The sequence below is a fragment of the Arachis hypogaea genome, chromosome 12, assembly GCF_003086295.3.
Source record: "Arachis hypogaea cultivar Tifrunner chromosome 12, arahy.Tifrunner.gnm2.J5K5, whole genome shotgun sequence".
Classification (NCBI taxonomy): domain Eukaryota; kingdom Viridiplantae; phylum Streptophyta; class Magnoliopsida; order Fabales; family Fabaceae; genus Arachis; species Arachis hypogaea.
This window is the reverse complement of record NC_092047.1, coordinates 55,196,675-55,207,632: the sequence shown is the minus strand read 5'-3', so window position 1 is coordinate 55,207,632 and position 10,958 is coordinate 55,196,675. Positions and strand designations below refer to the sequence as shown.

The window sequence follows — 10,958 nt, the reverse complement described above, 5'->3', positions numbered from 1 at the left end:
AAGGGTTTGAGTTTCCCCTTCCCTTTCTCAGTGTGTGTGTTGTTGTTTGAGGGGGAGAAAGTGCTGAGCTCTCTTAGTTAAATGAGGCTTGGCTGGGCCTTGGGCCCAACATGGGTTCGGTTGGCCCGATTTGGCCCGTTTGGCCCAATCTTGGGCTGATTTTTTTAAAATTGGTGTCAAAATTTTCGTTTTAATTTTTTCTATCATGTTAAACCATAAAATTTGCATTTCTAATTTTAATGAATTAATTTTAATTTATGGGTTAATTAGTCATTAATAAATCGGGTTTTACAACATTCAATAAATTGCTCAAATTTAAACATATTTCTCAATCCACTTTTTGATCAAATGACTGAAATTATTTAAACTGAGATCTTTAGACCCTAAAGTTTTTAAAGTAAAAAAATACAAAAAATAAATTAGAAAAACTAATAAATTAAAATGATTTTATTTTATTGGGTTGTCAAATTAGTTAAAATATCAATGTTCTTATCTTGCCATATCTTTAATATTATATATTAATCTAATAATCAGTAATAAAAATAATATTATCCAACGTAAAACAAATTAAAAAAGAAAAAGAAGTTAATTTGTGCCATATGTTAAACGAACAATATTAAATTAATTAATTTTTTTAAATATAATTTATTTATTTTAGTTAATTATAAACAAATAAGAAGAAGAAATTGAAAAGTGAAAAAAATATATATAATAGCATATATGTGTCACATTTTTGGAGCCCCTCTTACACTTTTATAAGGATAACCTTTTCATATTTTTTATTGTCAAATTTCTTTTAACCAACTACTGTCTCACTGTTTTTTTTTATTATTCATACAATTCAAATAATGAAAAGAAGCAAAAACAAATATCTTATGATTTATTAAACTATTCTCTTTAGCATTATCATAAAAAATAGGTAACATCCATTATTAATAAAATACCAAATATAATTATACAACTCAATAATATCAATTCAAAGTAACACATAGGACCAATTGACACTAATAATATACTAGTACTACATGAGGTACAATAACAGTAGTATCTATTATCATGTATGCTACCCATTAAAACTTTTTCGCCTGCTGAATACTTTATTACTATTTCGCTTCATGTTGTATTTGTTGACACGTTAATTTTATGTCACCCAGTGTACCTACCTGCTCATACAACTCTTGTGTCTAAACCTTTTATATATGTCCCATGGTATCTATTACTTGTTCTCCACGCATCCAAAGTCCATTATAAACGGTTGTCTTTATCATGTATGTAGCAAATTAAAACTTCTTGGCCTGCTGAATACTTTCTTACTATTTCGCTTCATGTTGTATTTGTTGGCACATTGATTTCATGTCACCTGGTGTACCTACATGCTCATAGTTTCATACAACTCTTGTGTCTAAATCTTTTATATATGTCTCATGGTATCTATTACTTGTTCTCCACGCATCCAAAGTCCATTATAAACTGTTGTCTAACATTCTATTATTTTTTTATTCATTCTTGCCACTCCCATTGTTTTGAACAACTACTCTTGCTTCATTCATACCAACCATTCTCATGTGTTGCGTCCTTTAAAGTCATTCTAGATTAATACGTATTAATATGTAAATAAAAGTATTAATCGACTTAAATAAACATAGACTTTAATAATACGTTTCAAATGATGTAAAAAAATGATAGATTTTCATAAATATAGAATATATTTATAGGTAAATAAATAAATAATTTTTTTAAATATAACATAAAATGATAAATATAATCTTTTTTATTTTTGAATAAATTAAATATAACTTGTATAACTGCATTATTCATTATCAATTATTACGTCATAAATTTTTTATAACATTAGAAAAATTTTATATTAAAATATTATTTTCTATTAGAAAATATAAAATATAAAACAATTAATTTTATTATAATTACTATTAATAGTATTATGAATGTATTGTCTATTTTAAAATTTTTTATTTGTTAAATATTTATTTTAATTATTTATTATGAAATTTATAATCTTGTTTGTTATTAGGCATTTTATACATAGTAGTGTGCAATAACATATCTTTACATTTATTCATTATGAAAAATTCTTTGAATAAATATTATATATTATATGACGAAGATAAAATATTTAAAAAATTATTGTTACTATTTTATCCATTAAATTTATTTTGTGAAATGAATTGTTTGAAGGTAGATGATTTCTTCAAAAGTTGGATATCAAATTGTAGTATTGCCTTTATATATTATTTGAAGCTGCTTCTTATAAGAAACTTTTTGAGACATTGAGTAGTAGTACTCGATCTACAGTTATACAAAAAAAGTAAACGTTAGATGTAAAAATGGAATAAGATAGAGTACTTGTCTTTTGAATTTTCTTTTAAAAATTAAGAATGAGTACTCAAAAATAAAATAAATCGTGAATATAAAATACCAACCACTTATATTATCATAACGTCTATTATTTGGACCAGTTCCATTATCGTGTGTTTCTATGCTTGTATTTTTCAAAAAGCAAAATATAGATACCTGTGTTTAACAATGGAGTTGGCATTAGAATTGTATCAACTCTATTGTCAAATCATCTCGCGATGATCTGCACGCCTTCTTGCAAGGTGATGTTGCATTTGTTCTTCAGTGACAATGTAATTATTGATTTCTTGAAATCTCCCTTTCTTAATAAATGCATGTCAAAACAAAAAACGAGCAAGACGCATAAAAGAAGATCGACAACAGTGATGGGTGTTTGTAAGTGGAGCAGTTATTTAATTTCCTCATGATTGCGGTAGTTATTTAACTCTTGGTGGATAAATAACTTTGTTTAATTAAAAAACAAAAATACATTATTACTATTTTGTCCTTAAATTTGTTTTGTAAAATAAATTATTTGAGGGTAAGTGGTCTCTATAAATATTGGGCACCAAACTTTGGTATTGGCTTTATATATTGGTATAGATAAATAAAAGTATTAATCGATTTTAATAAACATAGATTTTAATAATACGTATCAAACGATGTAACAAAAAAATATTGATAGATTTTAATAAATATAGAATATATTTATAGATAAATAAATAAATGATGTTTTTTTAAGTATAACTTAAAATGATAAATATAATCTTTTTTATTTTTGAATAAATTAAATATAACTTGTATAACTGCATAAAAAATATAAATATTTTTTATTTATTATCAATTATTACATCATAAATTTTTTATAATATTAAAAAGTTTTATATTAAAATGTTATTTTTAATTAGAAAATATAAAATATAAAATAATTAATTTTATTATAATTACTATTATTAGTATTATGAACGTATTATCTATTTTAAAATTTTTTATTTGTTAAATATTTATTTTAATTATTTATTATGAAATTCATAATCTTGTTTGTTATTAGGCATTTTATACATAGTAGTGTGCAATAACATATCTTTAAATTTATTCATTACGAAAAATTCTTTAAATAAATATTATATATTATATGATGAAGATAAAATATTTAAGAAAATTAGTTACTATTTTATCCATTAAATTTATTTTGTGAAATGAATTGTTTGAAGGCAATTGATTTCTTCAAAAATTGGACAATAAATTGTAGTATTGCCTTTATATATTGTTTGAAGCTGCTTCATATAAGAAACTTTTTGAGACATTGAGCAGTAGTAATCGATCTACAGTTATACAAATAAAAAAAACTTTAGATGTAAAAATGGAATAAGATAAAGAGTACTTGTCTTTTGAATTTTCTTTTAAAAATTAAAAATGGGTACTCAAAAATAAAATAAACCGTGAATATAAAATATCAACCACTTATATTATCATAACGTCTATTATTTGGACCAGTTCTATTATCGTGTGTTTCTATGCACATAGTTGTCAGATCCGAACCGGTGATCGAACTGGTCAGGTTACTGGGTCACTAGTTCAACCGGTGGGTCACGGGTTGAACTGGTTAACTTAGTCCCACATAAGTAAAACATATAAAATAGCTAAAAACTTAAAAATTAACAGTTAAAAAATATATCTCCAATAACATTTTAATAAACATTAAGTCTCAAATCCTAAAAATAAGTAATACAAAAATAAACATAAAATTTGTTAGTGCTATTACATAAACAACTCAATTTAACACAATGAAAATAACAATTCATGGATTATATCCAAGGAGTAATTTCAAAGTCTGGATATCTTTCTTCATCTGACAAATCTGGAGCTACATCCTGATTGGTTTCATTCTGATTTGCATTTTCCACAGAACTATTATTAGCTTCATCATCATCTCGATCATCTTCCAGATTCAATTGATCTAGCATTTCAACAATGTTTCACAAATCATAATCAATAATAACGCAAAACATTTGGTAAAAGCATTATAAAATCATCCCTAACAAAAACATACCCAAATCATCTAAAGCTTATTGAAGAGACATATTTGCAAGATCATTCCGTAAAACATCAACTTCTTTAGGGGTTAAAAATGGTGGTGAATCTTTCATTATCCATTCTGAATGATCCTCAAATGCATCAAGACAAATTGGATCGTAACTTTGCTTTCTCATTCGGTTCCTATATTATCAATTAACTTGATTATTCTTATTATGACTAAAAATTTAAAATAATGCATTCAAGAAAGAATAATAAAAAGTACCTTTGTTGTAGCCTTAAGTTGTAATGAACATAAACAAGAATATTAAGCTTTTGATGCTCTAATCAATTCCTTTTCTTTGAGTGAATGTGTTCAAAAATGCTCCAATTACCCTCACAACCTGAAGAACTACAAGTTTGACTTAAAACACGAATCGATAACTTTTGCAAGTTTGATGCTCCACATCCATAAGATTCCCACCATTGATCTTAACATCAGAAGGAAATAATATATCACAATCATAAAATCAAATCATAAACATATCACAATCATAAAAGACTAATTTTAATAAAAAAATTTACCAAGCATCACTGGGCTTCGCTCACGTATTGCAGACTGTCTTCCAAAGTCTCCTTCAGAATTCTTAAAGATTCTCATCTCACTTGTCAATTTAGAATCCAAATATGCATCACCGTAAGCATATCTCTCAATGACATCTAGTAGGCCAGAGGTTGTTTGCTTGTGCTTTTCAAATTCTGTAGCATTAAATCGAAAAGCTGGATTTAACCAATAACCAGCAGCATGAAGGTTTCTTTTAAGTTGTGAATCCCAACATGAATCTAAAATCTTCAAATATGGATCAACAACCCTCTTTCTTTTTTGAAACCTCTTCACCATCTCTTTCCTAGCCTTATAAATAGCTTGATAAAGGAAACCCATTGTAGCTCTATCTTCACTATCCACAATATGCAATACACGAACAAGTGGCTCAGTAAGCTTAACAATATTAGTGCATTGATTCCAAAATTTAGAATCTAAGACTTGATCCACAAACTTTTTTGCTTTGATTTCTTTAGAGTAAGCTGAGCTTGTCCATTCTCTAGATGTCACCATAGCTCTCAATGCATCCTTTTGAGCCAAAATACTTTGCAAAGCAATGAAATTAGTGCCGAATCAAGTTGGAGCTGGATGAAGTATTTCTCGTCCGCCTGTGAACTTTCTCGTCAAGTACAAAGGATGGCAGTGATTATAGATATACTTCGTAATCATTGAAGCTTGTGACACAGTTTAAATCACTTCTACTAACTTACCAATATCCTGCAACATCAGATTAACACAATGTGCCACACAAGGAGACCAATACAATCTAGGAAAGTCCAATTCCAACAACCTTCCAGTAGCAATGTAATTTGCAGCATTATCTGTCCCTACATGTACAACATTCTCTGGACCAACAAATAACACAACATCCCTAAGCAACCTAAACAAAGCATCAGCAGTTTTTGAGATATGAGAAGCATCAACTGACTTTAGGAAAACAGTTCCTTTAGGGCAATAAACCAAGAAATTAGTTAAAGTACGCCTACAACGATCAGTCCATCCATCAGCCATGATAGTACATCCAATTTATTTCCAAATCACACGATAATCTTCAATCATCTTCTTTACATCTTCAACCAATTTACTCAACAAATATCCATGAACTCTTCCATAATTTGGCCCTTTATACCTTGCACCCATGTTTGTAATAGCATCGGTCATCGGCTGATAATAAGTTGAATTAACCGCATTGAATGACACAGAGGCATCCATCATCCATCTTATAATAGCGATATCACACTTCTCCACAATTTCTTTGCTTTGGAGAACACTTTTAATAGTTGGTTGAGCTCCAGGTGTTGCTGCCGGTGGAAAAAATAATTGTAATCACTTGAGTTGTTTTCCAACTCCCTTTCTAGAGCTAGGTGCTGGAATTCTTGATGTTTGTTGTTGTCGCATCTCATTACGTTCAATCTCATCAAATTCCCTTTCAACTTCATCATAAGCATTATAACTTTCTGCATATTCTTCTTGAGTTTTCCTTTTCTTATTTTGAAGATCTTCAATGTTTTGATTGAATTGGTGTCTCACCACAATTGGCACCTTTCGACATGCCTCAATATCTCTGCCTTTTCCAGCCAAATGATGCTTAACCTGGTTAATGCCTCCACCCCTAATAAGCTTCTCGCAATAAATGCATATCAAAACAGTTTTTCTTTTATCCATAACTTGTTTACAATGGCCCCATGCAAGATCAGTTTTTCCTCTGTTACTATTTTTTTTTTTGGTTCCAATTGTTGGATCAGGAGTTGATCCTTGTTTCTGAGAAATTGGTGTTTCTGATGGTGTATTTGATGAAGCCATCCTAAATTCCTAATCAACCAGGACTAAATGACTAAATGACTAATCAAAAATCAACAATCTAACAACAATGGATAATCAACAAATTGAACAGAAATTAAACATAAATCAACAATCAAGAGAGATCAAAATCAAATAGAAATCAACACAGATAATCAACATATATCACAACAATATGTTACAAAAAACTGAATAATCAACAATCTAAATTCTAACAGAAATCAAACAAAAATCAACATACATAATCAATCATTAATCAATTAATTCTAACTAAAACTAAAGTACTAAATTATTGAAAATTTACAATCTTGAATAACTTAAAAAAATAAAAAATTAAAAATACAACATACCTGGAGGGACGAGCAGAGAAGAGTGACTGGAGGAGATCGGAGGTGACGACCGACGAGAAGGAGGCGACGAGCAGTAGGTGACGAGCAGTAGCAGTAGCAGAAGGCGACTTGAATCTTCGATGGAGGTGCTTCTTGGCTGTTGTGGCTGGCGCACTGTGACAGTTGCCTCCTGCGACGACGGCGAGCCGGGTGAGGTGACTGAACGGGTATCTCTCACACTCTTTGTCTCAGACTCTCAGCTCTCAGGTGGTCTCTCATGGAGTCATGACCAAAAGGTTTGAGAAGGGAAACAGGGAAAGGGGATGGAGGCAGGAGGCTCGAGCTAGGGTTTTCAGCAGCTCAGTTTACTTTACTGAGTTTTTTTTGTTTTTTTTTTAATTTTAATCGAAATGACATCGTTTCAAGAGAATAAAAAAAAGAGTTCGAACCGGTCCGGGTTAAATGAAACCTGCCGGTTCACCAGTTTTGGCCAAACCCGGTCGATTCAAACTGGGTCTTTCCGGTTCACTTTCTTGTTCGGTCAGGAAGCTCACCTGGACCGGTTATGTCACCGATTCACCGTGTTTCAGGTCCAGCCGGGTGGTTCGGTCCGGTTCTGACAACACTGTTTATGCTTGTATTTTTTAAAAGGTAAAATATAGATACCTGTGTTTAATAATGGAGTTGGCATTGGAGTTGTATCAACTCCCTCGTCAAATCATCTCGCGATGATTTGCACGCCTTCTTGCGAGGTGATGTTGTATTTGTTCTTTGGTGACAACGTGATTATTGATTTGTTGAATTCTCTCTTTCTTAATAAATGCCTGTCAGAACCAAAAGATAGCAAGACGCACAAAAGAAGATCGACAGCAATGATGGATGTTTGAAAATGGAGCAGTTATTTAATTTTCGCATGATTGCGGTAGTTATTTAACTCTTTCGTGGGTTAATTAGAAAACAAAAATACATTATTACTATTTTGGTTTGTAAAATAAATTATTTGAGGGTAAATGGTGTCTATAAAAATTGGATACCAAACTTTGGTATTAGCTTTATATATTGGTATAGATAAATAAAACTATTAATCGACTTTAATAAACATAGACTTTAATAATACGTATCAAACGATGTAACAAAAAAATATTGATAGATTTTAATAAATATAGAATATATTTATAGCTAAATAAATAAATATTTGTTTAAATATAACTTAAAATGATAAATATAATCTTTTTATTTTTGAATAAATTAAATATAATTTGTATAACTGTATAAAAAATATAAATACTTTTTATTCATCATCAATTATTACGTCAAATTTTTTATAATGTTAGAAAAATTTTATATTAAAATATTATATTTAATTAGAAAATATAAAATATAAAACAATTAATTTTATTACAATTACTATTATTAGTATCATGATTGTATTGTCTATTTTAAATTTTTTTTTTTGTTAAATATTTATTTTAATTATTTATTATGAAATTCATAATCTTTTTTGTAAGTAGGCATTTTATACATAGTAGTGTGCAATAACATTTCTTTAAATTTATTCATTATGAAAAATTCTTTGAATAAATATTATGTATTATATTATGAAGATAAAATATTTAAAAAAATTATTGTTACTATTTTATCCATTAAATTTATTTTGTGAAATGAATTGTTTGAAGGCAGATGATTTCTTCAAAAGTTGGACATCAAATTGTAGTATTGCCTTTATATATTGTTTGAAGCTGCTTCATATAAGAAACTTTTTGAGACATTGAGCAGTAGTACTCAATCTACAGTTACAAAAAAAAAATTTAGATGTAAAAATGGAATAAGATAAAGAATACGTGTCTTTTGAATTTTCTTTTAAAAATTAAAAATGAGTACTCAAAAATAAAATAAACCGTGAATATAAATACCAACCACTTATATCTATAACAATATATAATGGTAAAACCCATTTTGGTGTCCAAAATTTTTTTCCACCTTTATTCTTCCTAATAACCTACTCCAGTATAACTTACTCCAGTTATAGAATTCCCACTACTTCGTGCGTGAATGTAACTTCTATAATTATTTCACTGACTGAACTAATTGGATATCAGTTTCTCCCCTTAATCTCTCTCACTTCACATGACTGGTTACTGCATAATACTCCAGTATAGGTTCAAGTTACAGAATTTCCACTACTTCATCTTCATCTATAATCATCTCATTGACAGATCTAATAGGGTACCAGTTTCTCCCCTTAATCTCTGGCACTTCACATTACTGGTTACTGCATAATAGAAAAAACTTTCTTCCTTTCTCATCCATCTTTTCCTGCATCCTTCTCACTTTACCTAAATATAATGTAAACCTACTATAATTTGCTTTTCGTCATTAAATAAAGTGTAAAACTATGTTTATATGTTTCTTTGATTAATTACAGTTGACAACATACCAATGGAAGATTGACGTGGAAGTGGTTGACTGACTTGGCAAGACTATGCCAGGCGACAAAGACAAAATATGAGTGAAGAACAGAGGCAGCAACACCTCGCTAGAAGGCGTGCCAGTTATCGAGAGAGTATTAGATGAGAAAAATAAATCGATACATCGAGTGGTCCAACTAACATGACAACACCATTACAAGATATAACAAACATACCAGCTCAGGTACTTTAAGTTATACTTCCCATTAATAAATTTATGTTGTTAGTTTATCATTTAATATGAAATATTTGTTACGATCTATGTTACTGTATTCTTAGTATGAATTATGTATAATTTATCTCTTGAGTGTACCCTTAAAAGATCAAATTACATTATTTTCATGTTGATAATAATTTTTCTAAATATACAGATACTCATAATAACAGCGGAGCTGGTTCAAGTAATATACCAAATGGTCCAAATATGGATAGGAATTCTGTATATTTATATTTATTTATTTAATTAATAATAATTTATTTTTTCTTAAATTTTGAATCAATAAACCTTTTATTATTGGCCTAAATAATATTATTATAGATATTATTATACTGTCTTAATGTACTTTACATAATTATAATCTCAATTATTAGATAATTTAATAATTTTTTAATATAATATTGTACAAATATCAAATTTTTATAACTGTATTATTATAAGAAAAATATATATGTTCAATGTTTAATAATATATGTTATTAAATTTTCTGAATTTGTAACAAAAAAAATTTAGTGGATAATTCAGGTATATTTTTTTAACCTTTCTTTCTACAATTTAGTTCGCCATTTAATTTAAACTATTTCTACAATATATCTATACTGATGTACTCTTAGTACTATTTATCTGTAACTTATCTACCGAATGGGCTCTTAAATTCTCAATATATATTATTTCTATGCTAATAATAAATTTTTTAAGACATTCATAATAAAAATAAAACTGATTCAAGTAATAGACCGAATGGTAATAATTTGGATAGGACTCCTGTATATTTATTTAATTAATAATAATTTATTTTTTCTTAAATTTTGATTCAATAAACCTTCCATTAGTGTCCTAAATAATATTATTATAAGAATATAAAATGTTCTCACCATATCATTATAAAAAATTTAAATTAGATATATGTTTAATAATATAATTGCAACTTAAATTTTTTCACTGTATAACAAAAAAAAAGTAGTTGATAATTCCGATATTTTATTTTTATACTTTTTTTTTCTAAAAAATAGATATATCAGAAGTGGTAATTTCTTCACTACATAGATTTAAATTGATAAATTTACTATTTTTAATATAATTATTATGCTAGCAATTTAATATTCATGAATTACTTATTTCTAAAGAATAATTACACTATAAAATATAATAATTTAAAATACATTATT

At 28.0% G+C, this 10,958-nt stretch overlaps 1 protein-coding gene across 1 annotated transcript; it reads right to left on the bottom strand.

The window, feature by feature from the left end:
* Window positions 1-4,163: 4,163 nt before the first annotated feature.
* Window positions 4,164-5,986, bottom strand: LOC140176725 (uncharacterized). The gene is made up of 5 exons (XM_072208269.1): window positions 5,766-5,986; window positions 5,686-5,692; window positions 4,957-5,503; window positions 4,767-4,862; window positions 4,164-4,315 (listed from the first exon to the last, which is right to left on the bottom strand). The coding sequence occupies exons 1-5, from the start codon at window positions 5,984-5,986 to the stop codon at window positions 4,164-4,166; spliced, it is 1,023 nt and encodes a 340-aa protein (XP_072064370.1).
* Between the last annotated feature and the right edge of the window lie 4,972 nt (window positions 5,987-10,958).

Coding starts and splice junctions, on each gene's coding strand:
- LOC140176725 (XM_072208269.1), bottom strand. CDS start 5,986: ATGGCTGATGGATGGACTGATCGTTGTAGGCGTACTTTAACTAATTTC. Junction 4,863..4,956: donor GCGAAGCCCAGTGATGCTTG/GTAAATTTTTTT, acceptor TCTGATGTTAAG/ATCAATGGTGGGAATCTTAT. Junction 4,316..4,766: donor TAGTTCTTCAGGTTGTGAGG/GTAATTGGAGCA, acceptor TTGAAATGCTAG/ATCAATTGAATCTGGAAGAT.